General features: G+C 44.2%; 1 protein-coding gene, 1 non-coding gene and 1 pseudogene across 2 annotated transcripts; 1 reads left to right on the top strand and 2 right to left on the bottom strand.

Annotated features, from left to right (window-relative positions):
• Positions 1 to 1,077: 1,077 nt before the first annotated feature.
• LOC127664240 (small nucleolar RNA SNORA22) lies at positions 1,078 to 1,210 on the bottom strand. Its single transcript, XR_007973108.1, has one exon. It is a non-coding gene; the product is annotated as a small nucleolar RNA SNORA22 (small nucleolar RNA).
• Positions 1,211 to 4,949: 3,739 nt separating this feature from the next.
• Positions 4,950 to 5,195, bottom strand: LOC127664039 (60S ribosomal protein L37a-like). The gene has a single exon (XM_052155926.1). It carries the CDS (start codon positions 5,193 to 5,195, stop codon positions 4,950 to 4,952), a length of 246 nt encoding a protein of 81 aa, XP_052011886.1.
• Positions 5,196 to 18,361: 13,166 nt separating this feature from the next.
• Positions 18,362 to 26,277, top strand: LOC127664182 (18S rRNA aminocarboxypropyltransferase-like; annotated as a pseudogene).

Genomic DNA, 26,277 nt, shown 5'->3' with positions numbered 1-26,277 from the left:
TAGAACATTTTCTTAATTATTGACCAATAGGGGAAGGCCCAGCCCATTGTGGGTGGTGCCACCCGTGGCTGGTGGTGGTCCTGGACTCTATAAGAAAGTGGGCTGAGTAAGCCATGAAGAGCAAGCCAGAAGTAGGTAGATGCTCCATGGCCTCTGCATCAGCTCCTGCCCTGTGTGAGTTCCTGTCCGGACTTCCTTTGGTGATGAGCAGCAATATGGAAGTGTAAGCCGAATTAACCCTTTCCTCCCCGACCTGCCTTTTGGTCATGGTGTTTCATCACCGCAATAGAAACCCAAACTAAGATACGTAGCTTGTCTTCTTTCCTCCTCAGACATCTTATAAAGAAGCTTGTAGAGTTTGTCTTCCTCCAGTTTGCAGAACTAATGAAAAGCAAAGTGAGGGTCTAAAGGTAGCTCCGACCCTGAAGCAGCCTAAGGCACCAGTTGTACCGGCTTCCCCCCCCACCCCCACCCTTCGCTTCTGCTCCTTCTCTCCACACCCAAGTCAGACCCACACACTCTCTCCTCACAGGCAGCTCACACGAACAAGCCAGGAGACACCTCCTCAGCCACAGATGGATCCTGTCCCCTGTCTCCTCTCTCTCCTCCCAGCCACGCAGGGACTTGACTCCTACTCCAGATCTTGGGCTGCTTTCCTCTGCCAGCTCCGACTCCTCCAGGGCCGCCTTCCTACCTCCGCTTGGCCTCCTACAGCAGCCTTGGTCCCCTCTTGGTCTCTGCACTCACAGCTCACCCTTCCAGTCCACTCTCCATGCTGTAATCCATTTCCAAACCAGCTCTGGCTTTGCTACCCACTAAAGTCCTTGCATATAAGGCAGGGGCTAGGGAGGTGGTTCAGTGTTTCGAGCATCTGTTGCTCTTTGTAAGTTTCTGTCCCAGGACCCATTGGGAGTGGCTTAAAGTACCTGTAACTCCACCTCTGGGAGGTCTGGTGCAGTCTTGGGTCCTCAGGTTGCTTGTGTGTGTGTGTGTGTGTGTGTGTGTATGAGTGCACGCATGCACTCACATGCACATACAAAAACACAAAAATAAATCTTTTTTTTTTCTTTATTAAGATGGTGTGCTGATTTTCTGAATACATTTAAAAGGACACAGTACTCCTTTCAATGCAGAGGAAAAGAACAGACAGTATTCTAGAAGAGTCAAGGCCAAGGGAACTACAGAGCACACTTGGGCGTTAAATGTGCTAAAAAATCATTTTTTTAAAAAATCCAGGCTGGTAAGATGGCTCAACAGTTAAGAGCACTGACTGCTCTTCCAAGGTCCTAAGTTCAAATCCTAGCAACTACACGGTGGCTCACAACCATCAGGAAAGAGATTTGACGCCCTCTTCTAGAGTGTCTAAAGACAGCTACAGTGTACTTACACATAACAATAAATAAATCTTTTAAAAAAAATTTTTTTTGCTTGTTGCCCAGGACCCTCAGGTCAACCCCCAAACATTTTAGTTTGAAAGATAAAGCCTTTTGAAAACCCAGCTGCTCTCCACTTTGCTCTGTCCATCTCAAAGGCGGTTGGCCACCGTCTCAGCCACTCACAGTCCCTGGAGAGCCCCCCACTCCTCCCTCCTGGTTGTGTTACTCTGTTCAGGACTCTCCAGATCTGCCTGTGACCACTTCTCATGCTCAGCATTGCTAAGACCTCACCTCCAGGAAGTCCTCCAAGCTCTTCCCTCCCTACTCTTCTGGAGAGTGCACACTGCCCTATCCCCTCAGTGGGTATCTTTGTGTTCCCTGGGTGATGGTCTTGCACCCTAACATCTCCACGCACTTCATCCTAGGCATCCTTGATGCCTTCTAAATATTCGTGTCTCTGGGGCCAGGTACAGTGTCTAGAAGACTGTTGTTGCACAGTTAAGTAAAACACGAAACTTCTGCAGGACCATTGGTCTTGGTGGGAAAGAACTAACCTCAAGTGACATGATAAAAAGGGACTCAATAGTGAGACCAAGCAAGCTGCCCGGGTCACAAGCAGTGGTGAAAATTTGGAGGAGGAAGCTGTCGTAGGCATACTAGGAAGAATGCTGGTTGTTGGAATATCAAGTTTCCCAGATGAGAAAGGTCAGGGCTCCACCTACACCAAATTTATCAACGGAGGCAGGCTCAGCCTTTGAGGAAGGATCCCTGGTGACAGGCACTGAGGATTCCTTACATAATTAGCATGTCTCTGGGTCAGGGAGGCCCAAATCCTACAGTCTGGAATAGAGACAAAGAGAGTCTGCTCCAATTATGTTAATTGCTGCCCGGCTCACAGAGGATGGGGCCAGGAGGGACTCCAGAGGCTGATGGGAAATTCCTCCACTTCCACCTACCAGCTCGGCAGCCCAGTCGTGCCCAAGGAAGGAGCTGCCAGGCCTTGCCACAGACCGCTGTATGCAGGGCTGGAGGCAGAGCCTGGGAAGGAAGCTCTGAGGACTAGTCAGCCACCTACCGGGGACAACCCCCACCCACAGCTTAACATTCCACTTTAGAAATAGTGTTTTCCCTAGAATGCTGCCTTCCTTCCTTCCTTCCTTCCTTCCTTCCTTCCTTCCTTCCTTCCTTTCCTTAATGTAAATGACCCAAAAGAAATGTCGGGGAAGCTGCTATGAGCTCTGTATGGGTGGGTCTGAGCAGCCTCCCCTCCCAGAAAAAGCAGGTATGCTGACTGCAGAGGACACACAGATAAAAAGCACTCCTGTCCTGATGTGCTCCTGTCCCCAGTGTGCTTCATCGACTGTGCCCAACAACCCACGGCAGAGTTGGCTCTTTCCTCTGACATCCCTCCCCAAAGGATGTCCTCCCTACCGGGATCACGACCCATGAGCACACAGAGGCCAGCTGCCCTGGTGGGGTGCTGTTCCATGCTTGGGAAGCAGTTGATGCCCGTATGTAGAGCTCCCCAAATTCCAGAGTACATTGGATTCTTCCTGGAGAGTTTTCTAGAATAGATGGCTGGGGTGTTGGGGAACACAGCAGCTGGAAAATGGGGGAAACGTTGCCGGTGGCCAAAAAGAAACAAAGTTTCACTTGGAAGGACTATATTCTGGAAATCTATTGTACAACATGCTGACTGTGGCTAATGTCATATTCTTGATCAGGACCCTTGGAAGGCCCTTTGGGGAAAGCTATTTCTCTGGCCTAGGTGGGCGCCCATGGCCCAAGCAACATAGAGCATAAAAGAGTTAATCCAGTTGTATGATATGGTGGGTATATTAAATGCTTGGTTATAATAAAATTTCAGAATATATAATATATACACATATATATGTATGTATATGTAGATATGTATATGCATGTATACTTCGTATATATTAAGAGATTAATATATATTAAAACATCATATTGTATTCTATAAGTATTTTTTAAAAATAATTCCTAGGCTCTTCCCCCAGATTTCTGATCCAGTAGGTCCGAGCTAGGACCTGATGCTTTACATTCTAACAGCGCCCAAGTGTTGCTGGTGCCCAAGGTCCCTACTTGAGAACAGAAGCTGTCTGGCTTTGCCATTCACACTGCACTCTGTGGAGCAGTTGTCATTTATAAGCTTGCCCCTAAAAGGCTCTACTCTTCTCAAAGACACCCCAATATTCCATATCAGAATCAGCTCAGTTAGCAGAACGCTTGTCTAGCACGCATAAAGCCGTGGGTTTGATCCCCAAAAGCATTACAAACTTGGCCGCCCATGGCAGCACACACCCGAGGTCCCAGCTTGTGAACAGCAGACGTCGGAGGACCAGCGCTCAAGCTCAGCTTCGGTTATGTGGAGTTTAAGACCAGCCTGGAGTACATGAGACAAAATGTAGACATGGAATCCTCGGATACACGGCTCCTGTATCTAACCTCTTTCTCTTACTATGCAGTTCAGGTTCATAAACATTATCAATTCTTCATTTCCTTCATTGCTGAGTAATATTCTACCATATGTATACAACGCCTTTTATTTCTCCATCATCAGGTGATGGACATCTGGGTCATTTCTATCTTTCGGCTTTTGTAAGTAGTGCTCCTACGAACATGCATGAGTTTGTATGGGGTGTGTTTTGAGATCTTGAGGGTGTATACTAGGAATGGAACTACTGTGTAGCTTGGAAACTGAGCTCCTCTTTGAGGAGATATGACAGAACGATGATGGTGCTCTGAGAAACAGTAACTCACCCTAGAACACCCGTGTTGCCAACAGCGGGCTGGGGGTGTCATCCAGACCCTCCACACTAACCCCTTGAAGGGTTAGCTCCCCGAAGGAGCTTGCTGGAAATACAGAATTTCAGGCCATCCCGGACCTACTGACTCTAAAGCAAGTTTAGCAAGATTCCCAGGGACGCATGCGCACATTAATGCTCACAAGACAGCGGTGTCAAGTGATGTCAGTTAAGAAACATCCAGATTATCTGCCCACCTAAAACAAAAATCTTACCGCAGTGAGATACGGGTTTGCTCATTAAACAGCGCCTTTAGATAATAGGCTTCTCTTCAAGTGCTCTCAGCCATGCATATCTTAGCATAAATTTGTTCCTCGGAATAGCTTAACCTACGCCATCCTTTTTTTTTTTTTTTACCCCCTGCCAGACAAGTTACAAAGAAATAGAGTTGAGACCAGATTAGATCTTGTTGAATGATGTCTGAAATGTCCCCTACAGACTTGAGTTTTGGATGCTCGTTCCCCAGCTGGTGATACTGGGGTGGTGCCTGCCCAGACCTACTTCACACAGGGTGGGCCTGGGAGGGTGAAAGGTCAGATTTAGGTTCTGTTTGCTTTCCTTGTCCTCCATGAAGTGGACACACTACTCCTCACTTCCACTGCCCAGATAGGACCTTCTCCACATTCCTCTATGCTATGGCGGATGGGAGCTCTTGGAAACTATGATCTAAAACCTTTTTGTTTTGCCCCCGTAAATTAACCTGTTTATTGCAGGCTAAGCAAGTCTCAAGTCTCAGGCAGTAGGCCGTCTACTGGTCTTTCAGTTCTTCCAGTCTTCTGATAGCAGAGGTGGTATTGTCGGTCCAGGCCCCGCCGGCCACTGTTTTCATGCAGGAACCACACTGCCAGAAGCCAACGGCTAGTCTCTTCATCTTCATCTTGCCACAGAAGGAGTAAGTGTACTTGGTGGGCTGGCCGATTTCAATTTTCTCCACCATTTTCTGGAGGGAGGCGCCATTCCCGACGATCCCGACCTTCTTGGCGCATTCAGCCATGTCGCTGGAACCGAAGCCCAAGCCTGAAGGGGAAGAGATTCAATGTGCATGCCTAAAATAAAGCTTTCCTATCTTTCCTCTTTAAGTTGTCCAAGACACTACAGAGCTAATACACTTGGCTCTTGGCACTGAGAACTGAGGAGTGGGGCGGCATGGGAAATTAGATGCTTCCCAAGTTCTCTCAAAGTCTGTGCTCATTCACAGTTTTAATGCATTCTCTGTTATACAGATATACCACAATTTATTCATTCACCGACCAGTGGATGTGGTGGCCGTTCCCCGACCTTGGTTATTATAAAGAGTGCTGTAAACATCTGTGTACACGTGTTGGTCTGAGAACCTGCTTTTAATTCATTGAGTGTATACCTAAGAAGTGGACTTGCTGCGTCGTGCGATAGCTCTGTGCTTCTATTTGAGAAATCACCAAACTGTCTCTCGCAGTGCCTGTACTGTTTTTTATCCTGAGCAATGTATGAGGACTCTTAATTTCTCCATTATCTCCATCCTCAAGGCCAACACAGGGGTAGCTCCCAGCTCAAGAGCTCTCCCCTGGGACCATGTGGATGGGAAGGGATGGGGGGGCATGTGGATGGGAAGGGATGGGGGGCTTATCAGTTCTGGGCTAGCGAGCATGGATGGCTTATGGTAGCTGAGGTGGGTTACAAAACCGCAGAGTTTCTAGATCCAAGTCTCAGCACCAATGATGTTTTTATTAAAAGATAAAAAGATATAAGAATATGTTCTATGGGGGTTGGTGAAGTATGGCGGTAGGGGATGTCTCAGTGGGCCCATGCTGAGGCATTCCTTCCCCCTGAGGGACCAGCCACAGGATGTATAGTATAGAATAGAGTTTCTTCGGGGCATAGGAGGGGAGTTAAAAGGATAGTAGAGGCAGAGAGAGGGAGAGAGAATAGAGAAACAGAAGCTGGCCATGACCACGTGTAGAGGGGTGGGGGGAGGGGATGGGGAGAGAGGGGGAGCAGAGGGTGGAAGAGAGCAAGAGGCAAGAGAGGGAGGAGGGGGCAAGCAGCCCTTTCATAGTGGGCCAGGCCTACCTGTAGCATTACACAGAATGCTAACAGACTGGGCCTCATAAATCTGAAATAACTATGTGGCTGGGGTGTCTCCTCACCCAGACTGATTTCTTGTCATCCAAATTTAAATCAAGTATCATCTTGACACTTTTCTGTTTCCCTTCTCTGTGGTTCCTGGCATCCTAGTGGATGTGCTGTTACATCTCACTGTGGGTCTGATTCACATTTCCCCCCATGACTAATGACTGATACTAAGCATCTCCTCATGGGCCTTAGGACCATCTGTGGATCTTCGTAGAGAAATGTTCCTTGCCCGTTTTTAAACTGAAAGCATTTTGTATTTATCTCTTCTTTGTGTGTTTTTACAGGTCCCTTTTCAAATACGTGATCTTGTAAATATTTTTATTACATCCTGTAGGGTTTTTTTTTTTTTTTTTGCCCCTCTGTCTTGATTTATTTTCTGTGCACAGAAGTCTTGATTTTGATTAAGCCTAGTTTATCTAGTTCTTACTCTTGGGACTCACCCTTTCGTTTTGTCTAAGGACCACTGCCAAATTCATGATCACGAACATTTAACTGTATTTCCTCTAAGACTCTTACCGTCTCTGCACGATTTTACTTTATTTTTGAGACAGGGGCTCATGTGTCCCAGTCTGACCCCGGCCTTGCTACGCAGCAGAAGATGACCTTGCCCTGCTGCCTCCCTTGCCTCTGCCTCCCAAATCCTGCGCCATGCTGCATGGTTTCTGTGGTGCCAGAGCTAGAACACAGCAGGACTTTCTATACATCAGGCAAGGCAAGCACGCGCCGCCTGAGCTGAGGCCTGGACTCGACTCTAAGTTTTACCCTCATATTTAAATTGTTGATTCCATTTTTAGTTGATTTTTTTGTGTGTGATGCGAAATGGTGCCAAACTTCATCCTACTTCTTGAAAATACCCAGTTTTCTATCACCATTTAGTAAAGAGACTATTATGGCCCCTCCAGAGTGAAATAGTTTTGGGACCTGTGGTAATGCATTAGGTATAAATATCTCTTTCATTCTTAGAGACAGGAAGGAACCTTTGCTGGCCCTCACAGTCAGAGTTAATAATACACTTTGAGGTCTCTTAAACATTAAGACTTGTTTGTTTTCTAAAAAGAGAAAAGAGGTGAGGTTGGGTGGGTGGATGGGAGGTGGGAAGATCTGGGAAGAGTTGGAAGAGGGGAAACCATGATCAGAATATATTGAATAAAAATATTTTTTAATAAATAATGTAAAATAGAATCTGTCTTGAGTGTCCACATGACACTTGAGCCAGCCTCACCCCAAGTTTCTGTACACTAATATTTATGCTGGGTTAAAAAAAATGTTTCGTGTAAACATATTTAAAAATAAAATAAAAACTTAAGACTGTAATTCTACTGTGAACTCGGCCTCTTTTTTAACCTGAGAACAATGTTACAACTCTTGTTTGCCTTGGATTTCTCCAAGGTAATCAGTGTTTATAACCTAAATTAGTGCGTAGCTATGATCTTATCTTATGTACTCCCCCATGCCCCGACCTAAGAGAAATGTGTGTTTGTACAAGTGTTATAATAATCATTCGATAAAAAAAAAAAACAGCAAACATAGGTTGAAAGTAATCTTATAGAATGATTATCCCCCATGAATGTTGATATTCAGATATCGCTTACTAGTGTTTGTTCTCTGGGTCAGTTGAAATCCTTTCAACTTAAAAAGCTTAAAGATTTCTGTAAAATAGCCTTCATTCTCTTTCCAAGTGAGAGAGCAAAGCACTTTGTTAGAGACAGATACACAGAAACAAAGACAGACAGATTCACAAGACAGTTTTCAGGCAGGCACAAGTTCAGACTCATAACAGACGTAGGAAGAGACAGGAAGAGTGAAGAACTCAAGTCTGGGTTTGTTCTTGGTTAAATGGCACCAAGGGAAAGTGTGTTCATTTCTTTCCTTCATAAGACATTGGCACATTATGGGTGATTCTGAGTTTATTATTGATGCATTCAAATGGATTACAGGGATTACTGTTGAATATCTATTGGCCACACATGCATAGTGTGTGTATGTGTGTATGTGTGTGTAATCATGTGCATATGTGTGTGTGTGTGTGTGTGTGTGTGTGATATGCATGCAGTGTGAGCATATGGAGAAGAGGTTAACCATAGGTGTTATTCTTTGGCTTCCATACACTTTGTCTTTTGAGCCAGCGTCCCCCTCACTGGCCTTGAACATGTCTGACTGGGTGAGGCTGGCTGCCCAGAGAGCCTGAGAGATCTCGCTGATCTCACTGTCTCCACCTCCCCAGAACTAGGATCCCAAGCAAACCTCACCATGCCCAGCTTTCTCACACAGGTTCTGGGATTTAACTCAAAGTCTAAAGCTTACAAAGGAATAACTTCACCAACAGAGCTCTCCAACCCTGTACAAACACCTTTGTATCTCTCCCGCAGATCCTCAAGCCTCTCTTTATGCTAGTACCAATGTTTACTATACCTGTAGTATGTTGTAAACTGGAACATGTGAGTCCTTCAGTTTTGTTCTTTTGGGGGTTTGGCTATGTGTGGCAATGTAGGAAACATGCCAAGAAATCCCATGATATACATAACACGAGTGTTTGCCAAGCCTTACAAAGCCAGTGGGCTTCTGACTAAGTTTGCATTGAATCTGTAGAGCAGCCTGGAGATGGTAACAGCTCAATGCCATGAACATATCTTTCAGCTCCAGAGTGTCTGCTTAGCCCTTTTCCATAAGTTCAGTCTCTTTATTGATATTCTCCGCCTGTTCGTGCTTCATTCTTGTTGAGTGTGTTTAATACAGACAAATTAAAGCCTTTGTCTGGTAAAGCCAATGTCTGTACATCTTCAGGAGTACTTGCTGGTCTCTTCCCTGAACAAGCTGTTCAGTTAGTCTCTTTGCATGCTTCACAGCTGTTTGATGAAAATGGATATTATTATGTGATAACCCTGAAAATCAGATTCTTCACCCTACTTAGCATCTATTTTTATTGCTTGCCTAGTGACTTTCTTTCTCTCTCTTTTTTTAAAATCAGTCTTTTCAATGGAAACTGTGAAAGCAGAACTGGAGTAGCTATTTCTGTCATCTTCTAAGATGACACCATACTGGTATCCTGTAACAATGTGTCAACATATTCATCAGTGATCAAGATATCATACTTACTTAGTTGAGCATCAATTGCCCTTAGAATTGTGAAGTAACTTTGGAAAGTTTTAGATTTTCTGACATAATTTTTTACAGAATTAAGAAAATGTATGTGCCATTTTTACTCTGAAATCTATACTTGCAGGTATTGATTGCCGGATTTGTGTATGCCCCTCTTCCTTCCCTTTCTTCCTCCCTCCCTCCTTCTCTCCCTCCCTCTCTCCCTTTCTTCCTTCATTCCTTCCTTTTCCTTCTTTCTTGTCCACTATACACTTTTTAAGTTACTGTTAATTTATGAAGCTAGAAAGGGAGAGGTGGATGTGATGTCATTCAGTATTCATATATGGAACTCCTCCAAATAAAAAGTTTAAATAAACTAGTTGTAAAAAGGTTTTACAAACTAGCTTGTATTTAAGCAACACAGACAATAAAAAGGAGAATTTGAACATTAGAATGCATTTTTTTAAACAAAATTATCATTATCTTCTTGAAATTCTCAAAAGGACAGTGATTCTACCCTTGACTGAAGGATTCATGGTCTGGGCTGTGAGAACTGTAAGTCAGATTCAAGCTTCAGAAACTCCTTTGTGACTCCATCACGCTTCTGCCTCCTCCTCCTCCTCCTCCTCCTCCTCCTCCTCTTCTTCCTCCTCCTCTTCCTCCTCCTCTTCTTCTGAGCCCTTCTCTGAGCCCTGGCGGAAACATCCCACTTAGAGATGAGTATTCCAAGGTCTCTCACTCCCTGCATACTGTCTGGAATGTCATTAGATGTCATTTTATCGCAATCCCCCTTGAGCAGAACAGCACTACTTGGTTTTCTCCTATCCCTCGCCTATTTAGTCTCAGGTTCTTGGCCACCTAAGCAGCATTGGGGATGGCTGCCAACTCATAAAGCAGACCTTAATTCAAATCAATAGTGCTTGGTTACTCCCACAGGGTTTGTGCCACCATTGCACCAGCTGCCTTGCAGGTTGGTCACCGCTGTAAATCATAGCATTTATAGCTGGGCGAGTGTTTACATATCTCCTTCGATAATGTGCAGAGTACCTTCCAGTATCATGAATAACTAGTCTGTAGGAGTGTAGGTTCTAGGTAGGCACCAGCCCAATTTCAATAGGTTCAATAAATTATATAAAGTATTATCTTCAACAACATGACATTACTGTCAATTTACAAAGAGTCATTAATAGCCTTGTTAATAGCCTATGTTGTTTGAGGGTTCCCATGAGGCCCCTTTGGCCACCAACTCATTAGGTGTTACCCATTTCCAGAACTATAGGCTTCATTTGGTAATGAAAGATGCCCACTTGGGGCCCTGTCTAATCCATTATTTGGTAATTTTATTTAGATTGCCTTCATATATGTGTATAATATAAGAAGCTTCTACTATATTAGATTTCCATACAACCTCTCAAACAGCCTTTCGTTTTAGCTGTCCCTCCCCGTATTCCCTCCCTATCCTCTCTTCTCCCCTACCCTCCCCCTCCCTATTTGATCTTCCTATTCCAGCTCCCTCCCTGTCTATCCAGAACTGTTCTATTTCTCTTTCCTAAGGAGAGCCATCCCTCTCTGCCAGTCCTGAACTTTGGTGCTTATATGGATAGCAGTTTACTTATCGATGACTTAACAGCTAACATCCACCTATAAGCAAATGCATACCAAATTTCTTTTACTGTGTCTGAGTTACCTCACTCAGGATGATTTTTTTTTTACACTTCTACCCAAATACCTACAAGCTTTATAATTTCATTTTTAACAGCTAATACTCCATTGTATAAATGTACCACATTTTCTTTATCTACTAATCTGTTAATGGGCATCTAGCCTGTTTCCACTTTCTGGCTATTATGACTAGAGCAGCAGTGATGGATCAAGTACTCCTGGAGTGGAATGAAGTATCCTTTGGGTAAATGCCAAGGCATGCTGCTCTAAATAAGAATGACCCTCATAGACTTATATTTGAATGCTTAGGGAGCAAGTAGCATTAGGAGATGTGCCCTTTCTGAAGTAGGTGTGACCTTGTTGGAGGAAGTGTGCCACTGGGGGTGGGGTTTGGGGTATTAAATGCTCAAGCCATGTCCTCTCTCTTCCTGCTGCCTGCTAGTCCAGATATAGAGCTCTACTCCTTCTCCAGCTCCATGTCTGCCTGCACACTGCCATGCTTCCTCCCGTGATAATAATGGACAAAACCTCTGAACCTGGAAGCCAGCCCCAATTAGATGGTTTTCTTTATAAGTGTTGCTGTGGTGGTGGTGTCTCTTCACAGTAACATAAACTCTAAGACAAGTGGTATAGCTGGGTATTGAGACAGATCAGTTCCTACCTTTCTGAGGAACCAACATACTGATGTTCATTGGCTATGGAAGTTTGCTGTACCACCAGCAATAAATGAATATTTATCTTCCTCTATATCTTCACCGACATGAGCTGACATTTGTTATTGATCCTGGCCATTCTGATTGGTGTAAGATGATGTGGAGGACACGAGGCCTTTGTACTCACAGATGAACACTAGAGAAACCAGGGATGCTATGCATACTGGCTTTCCTCTTCGGTGGAAGGGATGTTTGTCTGTCTTCCTCACAGAAGATTGGGAGTGGATGTTGTTAATAGCATGGTAACCTGTGCTATCTGCAGGACCAAGCCTCACCTGAATCCCCCAGACAATTATGCTTTTCCCAGACTCTCCCTGGACTTTTATCTTGAGCATTGTTTCTCAGTCAATAGAACCCATCCTTAGGGGAGATGTCACATGTGCTTTGTAGCTTGGTGACATCTACTCTAGCTGTATGACTGAGACCACACCAGATCCTCTCTTGTACTCTTAAGCTATCAAACCCATCTTCATGGTAGAGGTCATATGTACTTTACAAGAGTTTATGTGTAGGATGTAAGCAATGTTGTACATATGGGACTGAGATGACTATTAACAGGAAACTTTCTTACCAAACTGTACTGTTCTTAAACATGCTGTACTGGCTGGTTTTGTGTGTCAACTTGACACAAGTTGGAGTTATCACAGAAAAAGGAGCCTCCCTTGAGAAAATGCCTCTATGAGATCCAGCTCGATGGCATTTTCTTAATTAGTGATCAAGAGGGGAGGACCCATTGTGGGTGGTGCCATCCCTGGGCTAGTGGGTTCTATAAGAAAGCAAGCTGAGCAAGCCAGGGGAAGCAAGCCAGTAAGTAGCACCCCTCCATGGCCTCTGCATCAGCTCCTGCCTCCAAGTTCCTACCCTGTGTGAGTTTCTGTCCTGACTTCCTTTGGTGATGAACAGCAATGTGGAAGTGTAAACTGAATCAGCCCTTCCCCATCAGCTTGCTTCTTGGTCATGTTTTGTGCAGGAATAGAAACCCTGACTAAGATGCATGCCTAACATCAACTGCCTGGTATCAGATTCTAGAAGTCTGAACAAGCACCTGGCCGACTAAGTCATATGGAACTAGATTTCCTTCTTGCCACACACAGACTGTTTCCTTGCAGGCTGCAGCATTTTCATGGACCACCCCACCCACCCCCATGCCCAAGATGAAATCTCAAAGTAGTTTTGATTTTCACTTCCCTGATGACTAACAATGTTAAACATCTCTGTGTTTCTTAGCCATTTGAGTTTCCTCTTTTGAGAATTCTCTATTTAGATCTGTACCCCAATTTTTAATTAGGTTATTGATTTCTTGATGACAAGGTTTTTTAATTCTGTATATTAGCCTGCTATAGCATGTGTAATTGATTAAAAAAAATCTTTTCCCATTCTCTAGATTGACTCTTAGCCCAAATGATGTGGTCCTTTGCCATACAGAGATCTTTTCAGTTTCATGAGTCCCATTGAATAATTCTTGGTCTTAGTATCTGTGCTCATGGGGTTCTATTCAGAAAGACTTTCCCTGTATGTGGTCAGTTTTGGAGAAAGTTCCAGAAGTACTGAGAAAAAGGTATATTCTTGTATGATTAGGTGAAATGTTCTATAAATATCTGCTAGGTTGATTTGCTTTATGATGTCAATTAGCTCCAACATTTCTCTGTTTATTCTGGATGACCTATATATTGGTAAGAGATGGGTATTGAAGTTACCCACTATCGAGTGTATGAGGAATGATGTGTGATTTAAACTGTAGTAGTGTTTCTTTTATGAACTTGAGTACTCTTATGTTTAGTGCATAGATGTGAAGACTTGCAGTATCTTCCTGATGGATTTTTTTTTCCTTTGATGAGTAGATGGTCTCCTCTCCTATCTCTTCTGATTGGTTTTGGTTTGAAGACTATTTTGTCAACTATTAAAATGGCTACACCAACTTGCTTCTTAGGCCCACTTGCATGAAATATATTTTTTCGTCCTTTTGTCCTGAGATGATATCTATCCTTGATGGTAAGGTGTGTTCCTTGAATGTAGCCAAAGGATGGATTCTATTTTCTAATCCTGTCTGTGAATCTGTCTTTTTTTAGGGACCATTAGTACTGAGTGTTACCAGAGAGCAGTGTTTGTTGTTTTGATTCCGGTTACTTTGTTGTGCTGGTGTGGAGGTTTTCCCTTCTTTTGATTTGTTAGCATAATATTATTTATTCTTTGTTTGTCCCCTCAGCCTTGGGGATGTCTCTCCTCTTCAGGTTCAAGTTTTCCTTCCATCATCTTCTGTAGAGCTATGTTCATAAATAAATACTGCTTAAATTCAGTTTAATCATGTAATGTCTTTTTCTTTTCTCTTCTATTGTGATTAAAAGTTTTTCTGGGCATAGTAGTCTGAGCTGTCATCTGTGGTCTCTTAGTGCAAAAGTATTTGGGGGTCTCCTTCATCCACCTTACTCCCAAATGATGACAAAGTGTTTCTATGCCCATTCTAGCTTCTGAATAAATGACACAGGAATTTTATTAATTTTCTAGCTTCTGAATAAATGACACAGCATCCTAGGAAATGTATTAAAAGGCTGCTTGCCCTATAGCTCATCTATTCTAACCCTCCAAGCCTGTGTGGTCCGTCACCTGCATCTGAGTCGTGCCTGGCTCACTCTGGACCATGTGTATTCTCATGGTGACTCCTCCAGAACTTTCAACATAGTCTTCTTCTACATTGTCCAGTTTCTTTTCTGCTTTGCTCCCTCAGGTCTCTTTGGAACCCCCTGACTGGGATCAGAAGTTCTGCCATCTCTCTCTCCTCTACCTGGCTATTGACCCAATCAGCTCTTTATTAACCAATCCAAGATGATGCTAAACAATTTTCACACAACACTGAGACTGGGGATGGTTGACAATGTCCGGACGGCGATCATATCTCTGGGCACACAGGACATGAAACAATCCCTCAACACTTTAGATTTTGTAAAATGTCTGTCCAGGCCCTTCCGGCTTTTAGAGTCTCCATTGAGAAGTCAGGTATTAGTCTAAAAGGTCGGCCTTTGTACCTTACTTCTTCTTTTTCCCTTGCAACTCTTCATATTCTTTCTTTGTTCTATAGGCTTAGTGTTTTGATTATTATGTGCTGTGTGGAATTTCTGATCAAGTCTATTCGGTGCTCTGTATGCTTCTTATATCTTTATAGATACCTCCTTCTTTAGTTTTGGGAAAATTTCTTCTATGATTTTGTTAAAATATACATATACATATATGTGTGTGTGTGTGTGTGTGTGTGTGTGTGTGTGTGTGTGTGTTCTATGCCTTTGTCCTGAGTTTCTTCTTCCTTTGTTCATATTGTTCTTAGATTTGGTCTTATAGTGTCTCAGATTTCTTGGATGTTTTGTATTTAACACTTTTTTCTTGGATGTTTTAAATTTAACACTTTTTTCTTTTTTGGATCAAGGTATCCATTTCTTCTATCTTATCTTCAATGCCTGAGATTTTTCTCTTCTGTGGGTTATATTTTGTTGTTGAGACTTGCCTTTCAGTTTCCTGTTTGAGTTTTTTTTTTTTAAGATGTATTTATTATTATATGTAAGTACACTGTAGCTGTCTTTAAACACACCAGAAGAGGGAGTCGGATCTCATTACAGATGGTTGTGAGCCACCATGTGGTTGCTGGGATTTGAACTCAGAACCTTTGGGAGAGCAGTCAGTGCTCTTACCCGCTGAGCCATCTTACCAGCCCAACCTGTTTGAGTTTCTAAACTTTTGTTTCCAGTTTTTCTCTCAGTTTAAGTTTCCTTTTCTGATATTATTCCACTTACAAGTCTTAAACTGTTTTTCTTCATTTCATTTCATTGTTTGTGTTTTCGTAGATTTCTTTAATGGGCTTATTCCCTTCCTCTTTAAGGACCTCTGAGGGTATTTTGAAGTCTGTGTCTTGTGCTTCACTACACTGTATTTCTCAGGGCCTGCTGTGGTAGGGTTGCTGGGCTCTAGAGGAGACATGTTGTCCTGACTGTCACTGTGTTTTTATGCTGGCATCTAGGCATCTGTTTTAGGAAGATTGTAGCCAGCTGCTGGTATCTGAGCTTGTCTTTGTTGGATGGGTGTTTTGTTCCTTGGTTTTTGTTGCCCTCTTTGGTTCTCAGGAGAGTGTGGTAGCTGTGGATTGCCTGGTAGGGAATGCTTCTGAGATCCTGCCAGGTGTGGCTCCTGGGGGTTACAGATAGAACTTGTTTCTTGGTATTGGGGGCTGACCTTTAGGAATGGAGAAGGGGGTCAGGGACAGTTAAGGGAGTCTACAGAAGAGACAAAAACAGATGTTGCACCAGGGTCTGCTTAGTCCCTGGTAGTCTGAGAGGAAGGAGAGGCCTTCTCTGCAGGAGGCCTGCTGCAGGGCTGAGGAGCCCACTGGGGGATTGGACGTGGAGGAGAGGAGGGAGAGTGAAGATCTGAGGACCCTGGCCTGCAGGCTCCCAGGGAGTCAGACTTGGCAATAGAGGGTATTTATTTGACCAACATTGTTTTTCAGGGTTGTTCATGGGTATTCTCACTCTGAATATGTACTGAATTAGGCAAAACAACAAACACACTTCATTGGGAAAAAGAAATTGATCTTTTCTTTCTGGAACTAGGACCCAGAGTCTGGAGGAGGAATGCAAGTCTCTCTGTCTGTCTCTGACTCTCTGTCTCTGTCTCTCTGTCTCTCTTGCTCTCTTGCCTGTATTGATTATTGTGCCCAAATTCTCACATGTGCTTGGCAAGCACTTTCCCACTGAGTTCACCTAGCCATATTTATTTTTCCAGAGACAGAATTTTACTAAGTTGCCCAGGCAGGCCTTAGATTTATGATCCTCCTCCTGCTGCCTGGTAAGCACAGAGACAACAAGCCAGGCTGAGACTTTTTTTCATTGGCTGCCTGAGGAAGATTGTGAGTTCAAGGCCTGCCTTGTGTACAGAGTGAATTCAAAGCCAGCGGAAATAATGAAACAAGACTCTGTCTCAAAATAAAAATTAGGGAAAAGAAGAGGAGGGGGAGGAGGAGGAGGAGGAGGAGGAGGAGGAGGAGGAGGAGGAAAGTAGTTCTGGAGCACTTGCCTAGCATGAGGCCTAGGTCTAATCTTGACCCTGAAGAAACATAGTTAAGAAATGCTGCCTAAGGACAAAGATGAGGAAAACTATGGCAGCAGTCTCCTCTCCCCTCCCCTCCCCTCCCCTCCCCTCCCCTCCCGTCCTCTCCCCTTCCCTTCCCTCCCCTTCCCTTCCCTTCCCTTCCCTTCCTGGGTCCATTGTTCGCTTGCTAAAAACCAGGGAATTTTTTCAGAGTTCCACGAAAGTTGATTGTGACACTTTTCAAGTAATTATTCCACATTTGATGGAGAAACATCATGGGAACTACTCTGCCCTTTTTACACACACACACACACACACACACACACACACACACACACACACACACATTTATTTTTGCCTTGGAAGCAAAAAATCAATTTAGGGACCAGAGAGATGGCTCGGTGACAAGAACGCTTGCTGCTCTTCCAGAGTACTCAGGTCAGTTCCCAGCACCCAGAGTACTCAGGTCAGTTCCCAGCACCCAGAGTACTCAGGTCAGTTCCCAGCACCCAGAGTACTCAGGTCAGTTCCCAGCACCCAGCTGAGTGGCTCACAACCTCCCACAGCTTCAGCTCCAGAAAATCTGATCCCCTCTTCTAGTCTCTGTGGCCACTGCAGTCCCATGCACAATTCCACACACAAAGACACAAGTAAAAACAAGACAAAGTATCTATCTCTATGTTCCTCATTACATCATCGCTTTACGACATTGGTTGGAGTGACTTTTAAGGATTTCCCTGTTGCTCAGATCAGACCTCAACAACGCCTACCAAATCACTACATACATTTTAAAAGGCCTCCTTGGTTAGGACCAGAGGGATCTGAGAACTCTGACTTTCAATTCAGTACATCTGTGCCAACAATTCTGTCAGTATTCTTTATATGGCCTATTTTCTAATATTTCATGTCTACTCTCATATAAGTCCCATGAAGGTTTTCCTGTTGTCTATATATCATTTGGTTAGGCTTAAGGTTTGTTGCCTGTGTTTCTTCACCCAGCCTACTACAAAGCATCCCTAGTTACCATTCACCCATATGTTTCTTCCTCTTCATCTCTTTTCTGTCCTCTTGTCTTTCCCTCCCAGAAACTTTTCCACCAGCATTTTCTTCTTTTCAAAATCAGCCCATTCTTATCACACACTCCACTCCAAATTGTAATCTTGTTAACTAAAATCTCAGGACCACACTGACTGTTCTGGTTACTTTTCTGTTGATAGGATAAAATACCTTCACCAATTGTGCTGGTTAAGTTCTGTCAACTTGACACAAACCAGAGTCACCAAGGAAGAGGGGGAATTGTCTGAGGAATTACTGAGGAATTGACTCCATCAGACTGCTGTGGTATGACTGTGGGCCATGTTCTTGACTGTTTCTTGATGGAAGTCCCAGCCCTGGTGAGAAGAGCCATCCCTGGGCAGGTGGGCCTGGGCTGCAGAGGAAACAGCTGAGCAAGGCAGTAAGCTTGCTGTGATCTCTGCTTCAGGTCTTACCCTGCCTCAAGGTCCTTCCTTGGCTTCCCGCAATGACCAGCCTTGATTGGGCCAAGTAAGCCAAATAAACTTTTTTTTTCCTCCAGGTTAATTTTGCTCATAGTGTCTTATGACAGAAACGGAGAGACCTAACTAGCACACCAGAGCAACTTTTAGAAAAAAGGTTTTACTGGGGCTTACTATTCCAGGGGAATAGGAGTTCCCCATGGCAAGGAGGAACAGCAGCAAACCACAGTCATGGCAGAAGACACAGGAAGTCACGAGCACGAAACCGAGAGAACAAACGGTGAGTGACACGAAGCTTTTAATCTCAAATCCTGTCCCCAGTGACCTGCTTTCTCCATCAAGGCTACACAACCTGAACCTCCCCAAACCATTAACAAGCAACCAAGTGTTGAGCCGCCTGAGCCTGTGGAGGGCATCTCATTCAGACTGCTACACTGTCCTCCATGGCTCATCTTCCAATAGTCACGTTGAAGTGACTGTCATTGGCGTCAAAGGAGGCATTGTTGTTCATTGGCTAATACATTTACAGTGGTAACATCCAGACAGGGTGGTTGCTTGAAAGAGGGAGGGAGGGAAAGAAGAAGGGAGGGAAGGAGGGAGGGAGGGAAAAGGGAGAGAGGGAGGGGGGAAGGAAGGAGAGAAGATGGGAGGGAGGGAGAGAGAGGGGGACGATGAGAGGGAGGGAGGGAGGGAGAGAGAGAATTGGTTCTTTTCAAAAATAAGGAAAATTGGCAAATTCTTAGCCAAACCAGCCAAAAGAAAGAGAAAAACATGCTCAATAACCTAGAGATGGAAAGGGAAATGTAAGAGACGCCAGAGTTCGAGAACACAGCCCAAGCAAGGGGTCCTGTGGGAATTCTAGTTAGTGCTTGTGAGAAAACTTCAAGGCAACAAGAATCTTGTAACCTCAGTTCCTGCCAAGCACAGAATTGCTCTTGGAATGTGCTTCCGCGCCCCTCCCAGGTGTGGTGGACCGTGTGAGTGAGCTTCAGATTGCTTGGTACAGCTGGCTACTGCTGTGGGCTCGCCTCCACGGAAAAGCACGTTTCTGCCACGTGTGGCTTGCCCTTGTGATTGCTCGCTTTGACCCTCAGAGGATAGACCTGCCCGATGCTCTCAATAGCTGGACAGTGCATGAGACTTCAGTCTGCCTCAGCTCTCGACTTCATTCTCCCAGATCTCTAGATTGGTAAACAGTAAAATGCAGAAAATCTCAAGGTCTTACCTTTAAAACACAAAATTGAAAAATATAACTAAAGGAATAGATGAATTCTTATTCACATATAAATACACAAAATTAAACAGATTAGGCAAGCAATTTGAACAGATCTATAAAAATGAGTAATATTGAAGCAGTAATTTAAATAAAATAAAGTCCAATTAAAATAAGTCCAGACCCAACTGGACACACAGGTGAATTGCACCAGGCCTTTAAAAAGAGACCTAACACCAATGTTTCTCAAACTATTCCATAAAATAGAAAAGGAAGAAACAACAAACAAACAAAAAAAAATGAAACAAAGCAAGAAAAATTGGACCGTGGTGTTACATGCTGTAATCCCAGAGCTTGAAGGGCAGAAGCCTTCGGTTCTCTGAGTTTGAGGACAGGCTGGTCTACAGAACAAGTCCCCAAACAACCAGGGCTGCAAAGAGAAACTCTGTCTCAAAACCTAAAAGAGGAGAGGAGAAGGAGAAGGAGAAAGAGAAGGTGGAGGAGGAGGAGGAGGAGGAGGAGGAGAGGAGGAGGAGGAGAAGAGAGGAGAAGGAGAAGAGAGGAGAGGAGAGGGGAGGGGAGGGGAGGGGAGGGGAGGGGAGGGGAGGGGAGGGGAGGGGAGGGGAGGGGAGAAGAGAAGAGAAGAGAAGAGAAGAGAAGAGAAGAGAAGAGAAGAGAAGAGAGAAGAGGAGATTAGGAAGCCCTTGTTACAAATATCACTCAGATTCCAAAAGCAGATGGACACAGAATGAAACAAATTATAGATCAATTTTTCTGGTGAACATACATGTAAAAACTCTCAACAGAATACTTACAATCCAAATTTTAAAACTCCAAAATGAGCATTCATACGTGATTACATTGGCTTCATTCCTCAGAGGCAGGAATTGATCAATAGATATAAATGGGCTCAAGGGCAGAAATCACATGACTGCCTCAAATGCAGAAAAAAATCAGTATCCCTTTGTAATTGAAATTCCAAAGAAACTAGTCATAGGGGAAACATTTTAAGCATAGTATTGTCATATATGACAAACCTATAGTAAATGTCATGCTAAGTAGAGAAAAATTCAAAGTATTTCCACCAGATCAGGAACAAGACAAGGGCATCCACTCTCCGCATTCCTGTTCCCTATAGTGTTTGAAATCCTAGCTACAACAGTAAAACAAGAGAAGAAAGAAAGAAAGAAAGAAAGAAAGAAAGAAAGAAAGAAAGAAAGAAAGAAAGAAAGAAAGAAAGAAAGAAAGAAGGGAAAGGAAAGAAAGAAAAGGAAAGGAAAGAAAGAAAAGAAAAGAAAAGAAGGAAGGAAGGAAAGAAGGAAGAAATATAGTCAGGAGAGGAAGAATCGGAGTATCTATATTTGCAGATATTTTAATACAATTAATACAATTCTATACAAAAAGACCATCAAAACTCTACCAAAAAACTAGAGTTGATAAATATTTTAAGCAGATGACAGGATACATAGCTTACATAATCAGTAACCTTCCTGAATACCAATGATAAACCTACTGAAAAAGAAATCGGGGAAACAATTCCACTCACAATAGCTAAAACCATGTCTTAGAATAAGCAAAGGCATGAAAGATCTCTACAGAGAACGTTTGAAACATGGAAGAAAGAAACTGAGGAAGACACTAGAAGATGAGATTATGCTCATGCTCACCGATTAGAAAACTCAGTGAGCATAAAAATGGACATTCTATTAAGAAAACAATATGTGAATTTAATGCAATCTATCAAAATCCCAGTGACATTCTTCATAGAAGTGGAGGAAACAGCTATTTTAAAGTTTGTGCAGAGGTACAAACGATCCCAAGTAGCCAAAGAAATTCTGAACAAAATTAGTACTACTGATACTTGATTTAAAGTTATACCGCAAAGCCATAGCAATAAAAACAGTGTGGTGCTGCCACAGAAACAGACACACAAAACAATGACTCAGAATGGATCAATGACTCAGAATGGCAGAGCCACCTACAAGGCCACACAAACTGCCTAGGGTTGGGATGATCTCGGCCCGAACATTCTACAAACACTACAAGATCGTTCTCCAAACACCAGTGGGCATTCTTCCAGAGTCTTTTACTTGTACACGTCTTTGGAGCCTAGAGAAGTCTTGGAATTCTAGAAGATGATCTTCCTTGTTCACCTGAATAGTCCGGCTCCTTGGGCCCCTGCCCTGATGAGTTCCAACTCAATAGAGCATTCATCTTTATCTTCTGATACCATCAGGATTCTGATTTGTGTATTCCAGTAGGGCAGGGCCTTTGGAAAGGGACGGATCTTTGCCAGCTACTTCAGCTCCTTGTCACCCATTTCTGTTCCTCTCCTCTATTGCCTGCTTCTTCATACACACACACACACACACACACACACATTTGTGTGTGCACAAGCTATTAGCTTAGCTTATCTCCTAAATGCTAAAACTATTGGTCATAATAAAGAACTGTACCACATTTGATGAATGTTTGTAGATTGCCAACATCTTGATGGGAAAATGTCTGAATTACCATTTTAAAAAATTATCATTTGCAATGGATTCAGTTGGGAAGCCCAAGGAGATACCAAGGTCAGTGAAGTGCTTGTTATGCAAACATGAGGACCTGCATTCAGACCCTGCATTTCAGCATCTACATAAAAAATAAACAACAACACCCCCCCCCAAAAAAAACTGGCATTGTACATCGTATAGTACAGTCAGAGCTCTTGCACTGAGGAGGGAGACATAGGAAGATCTCAGTGTCTCACTGGCCAGAAAATCTAGCCAAACATCAAACTCCGGGTTCAATAGCAGATGTGGAAAGTGAGAGGGGAAGGCTCCCAACATTGGCCTCTGGCCTTCACATGCAAGTACACACATATGCACACGTATGTGCACATTCAAGATAATGAACACACGAATATGTATATACACATACCCAAGAGAGAAATAGAGAGGCCTGGTGCTTTAAACCTGTAATCCCAGCTACCCTGAAGGCTGAGGCAGGAGGATTACAAGTTTAAGTTGAGTTTAAGTTGATTACAAGTTTGAGTTAATGCTGCCTGAACTACAGCATTAACTCAAGGCTAGCTTGGGCAATTTTATTAAACTCTGTCTCAAAACAAAAAGTAAAGAAAGAGCTGGAGATAAGGCCAGGCATTGTGCCAGACACCTGTTGTTATCCCAACACTTGGGAGGTAGAAGCAAGAAAACCATCCTTGGATAGCAAGTTCAAGGCTTGCCTTGGCTACGTCTCTATATCCAAAAAGAAAAGACAAAGGTTAGAAATACAGCTCAGTGGTAGAGTCCATAGGTATCAGGCTTTAATACCATCTGATTTCCTGGGTTGCTGGCATTCTATAGGAAGTCTGTAGGGCCTGAGATCTGGGAGGAAGCCACATGGAGCAGGTAGCGATTTCCTGAGAAGCGAATCCCTAACAAGCAGGGAGGAGGGAGCTAGCCCAGGAGAGCTCTGGCAGAAGGAGCCTTTTAATCAGAGGAGCTGACATTTCCAGCCAGGCCCCATGTCCCTGGAAAAAACAGGCTATGGAGAAGAGACTAGAAGCCTGAAGATGAGAGCTGCAGCTCCTGCCCGCCCTGTTAACACCCACAGTCACCAAAGAAAGCTGCCGGCACTTTCTATGATGCACTTTATGATGCAGCCTCAGAGTTCTTCGAGGGACTCCAATGTGCTGGTTAAGGTGGGGAGGAAAGAGTGTCAAACTCAGGTAAGTACAGAGTAGCCTCACAACACACACACACACACACACCTTCCAATGAGGGAGCAGATACCAGCAACTGAAGTTTGTCTATCCAGCTGAGTGTTCCCTTCCCCTCCTCCTCCTCCTTGGCTTCCCGCCATCAGCCTTGCCCCTGACTCATCGAGTTGAAGAAATATTTTAAGCACAGGTCTGAAGGCATGGAGCAGATGTCATTGTGTCAAGCTGTGTGCTCCGCACAACACAGTGATTAAAATGAAAGATGCGTGTTCTGAAAGGCCGGGCTGAACACAGGATGCCGCTTCTTAGGTGAATCTGCTGGGCCTAGCTCCATAGTTCCCTCCTTCTAGAACCTTCTGGGCTTGTGGAACTGATAGCCAGAGTATGTCCAGGCCTTGCCTGAGCATTTCCTCCTCTCAGCACATTCCCTTGGGAAACTCATCTTCCTGTAACATAAAGTGGTTCTGCTGGGAAACCCTCCTAGGCTGTCCTCGGAGATGTGTGTGAATCTGGGCATCCCACGGCAAGCCTGTTGGGCAAGTCTGGAAATCTCGATGACGGCCAAGTTCCCGTTCACCTGATGCAATAGGAAGATCACGTCTCCTTCACACTTTATCAGAAAGTCTTGAACTGGTGTTTCCCAGAGACAACAGGTGGCCCACACATCATAGACAAACTTCCAGGTTTATACAGAAGCATCACTCTAGTTATCTCTAATAAAGCCTTTTGTATTTGTTCCAAAAAATAATGGGCTGAATTCATGCGCTTACAGCTCAGACAGGCCTGATCTCTCTACGCAGCCCAGGCTGCCTTTGAATTTGAAATGATCCTCCTGCCTCAGTATCTTGAGTACTAGGATCACAGGTGTGAGCCACCATGTAGGTACAGGAAAGGCAAGCTCTGTTTATGTTATAAGGACTGTGGTTAAGGAAACAGGTGGTGGCGCACACCTGTAATCCCAGCATTCTGGGAGGCAGAGGCAGGTGGATTTCTGAGTTGAGGCCAGCCTGGTCTATAGAGTGAGTTCCAGCACAGCCAGGGCTACACAGAGAAACCCTGTCTTGAAAAAAACCAAATCCAAAAAATAAAAAATAAAATGAAAGTGTATGTGTGTGTGTGTGTGTGTGTGTGTGTGTGTGTGTGTGTGTGTGTGAGTGAGTGATATTTATGCCTGCTTTAGTATACATAAACCCAAGTATAAATCTAAGTTCATCCAGATACTGAAAACCTTAGTCCATTAGCTTTGAGGCCAAGAGCTACAAAGTCACACACTTCTCCGGACTGCGGTGTTCTCTTCTGCTAAAGAGAAAAATCTTCTGCATAAACTATTATAAAGGCCAAATGAAAGTACTTAAGTAAAAGGACTTCATATTATAGTTACCATATTAGCCACTATTTTGTAATTACATTTGTAAATTATGTAAGTTTGTTTTCATATAAGGCAAAGCTTACACAAAGCAATCTCTAATATTACTTTAAAAAAAATCCTATTCTAGCCAATCACAGTAGCCCTACCCCTGAAATCCCAGCACCTGATAGGCAGAGGCAGGCAGTCATATATTTAAGGTGCACCTTATCTTCATTGTGAGGTCTGTGATCACCAGCTAGGACTATATAATGAAATATAATAATTGTGTGTGTGTTGGGAGAATCTGTGCGGCACGTGTTTTAGACACAGTAGAACAGGATTCACATTAAGGCTGAACAGTAGCTAATGTTTGTGGAAAAGCAGTTAGAAAATTCACTCCAGAGACCACACTGGCCTATCTGGACATTCTGACCATCCACGGATTTGTAATGCACACGATGGCTTGTGTAGCTGTTTGGGTCCAATTCGCTCTTCCTTCGCAGCTCATGCTCCACCACACTGGATGGGAGTTGAGAGCAGGTAGCTAGTTTCTCCGCCTCTCACCGGGGCTCCCTGGAACACCATGATTCCACCCGCCCTTTCCCTCTCCCCACTGTCTGATCACGTCCCCACCACGCCACCCGGAAGAAGCCGAAGTTTGCCCAGGGCTTCCTACTCCACCCAAGGTGAGAGTGCTTTCAGGATTTCACCGGTGGCAGTGGCGGAACTCATCTCAGTGAGGTCACCTACTTTGACTGTTAGTAACAGAATCACCAGACTGCTTTCCTGCTTCTTATCCGGAGCCTCAGGGGTTGAGCCTGGATTCCCCAGCTGCAGTGCTTGAAGCCCCTTGCGTTCTTCACAAACTGAGGAGGAATCGAGCATCTGTCACGGGCTTAAGGCTTAGCAAGTGTCCTGAGGCTCCGAACCACACCTGCAGGACTGACCAGATAGGACCAGCAGGGACCAGATAGGAGAAGACTGGACTATACAACAGAGGTCTCGTGGATGCAGCTAGGAGCTCTGCAGCCGTTTGGCCCTGCACAGGTCTTAAGGCAGAGTGCGTATCAATATTCGAAAATAATCACAATTTTTATTTTTAAATTAGCACATCGTATCCACTTTGCGGCTCCTGCCTTACCTCGTAGCTGCCAACCCTGTGAACTATGGCCGGCCCAGCAAACTTTCCCGTGTGGGAGCTTTCGCTGCTGCCTTCTGCATCGTAGGCTTTTCAGACCTTGCTGTCATTTTGCTTTGGAAGTTTAAGTGGGGCAAGGGCTTCCGGGACTTGAACCGTCAGCTCCTGGATAAGTATGCAGCCTTCCGTGGCCCAGAGGAGGTGCTGCGGGCTGAACAAAGGTACTTGGCTAGCACCAAGGACAATCCCGAGGAGGACGTCGATCCCTTTGATGTGGACTCGGGGCAGGAGTTTGCAGACCTCAATAGGCCTGTGGCCAGCAACCTGCTGCCTATGGACATGGAGGACACTGCTGAGTCTGAGGAGCACAGTGAAGATTCTGGGGAGCACCGTGATGAGTGTGAGGAACAAGGACCTGGTGCTAATGGAGGAGACAGCAGCTACTCTCAAGCAGAAGAGACCCCAGAACAAGAGGCTCAGGCCAGAGACTCCACTGACATTTGGAAAGGAATCAAGAAATGACAGAGAAACAACATATGA

Source organism: Apodemus sylvaticus, chromosome 13 (assembly GCF_947179515.1).
Source record: "Apodemus sylvaticus chromosome 13, mApoSyl1.1, whole genome shotgun sequence".
NCBI classification, from domain to species: Eukaryota; Metazoa; Chordata; class Mammalia; order Rodentia; family Muridae; genus Apodemus; species Apodemus sylvaticus.
This window is presented reverse-complemented; position numbering and strand designations above follow the sequence as displayed.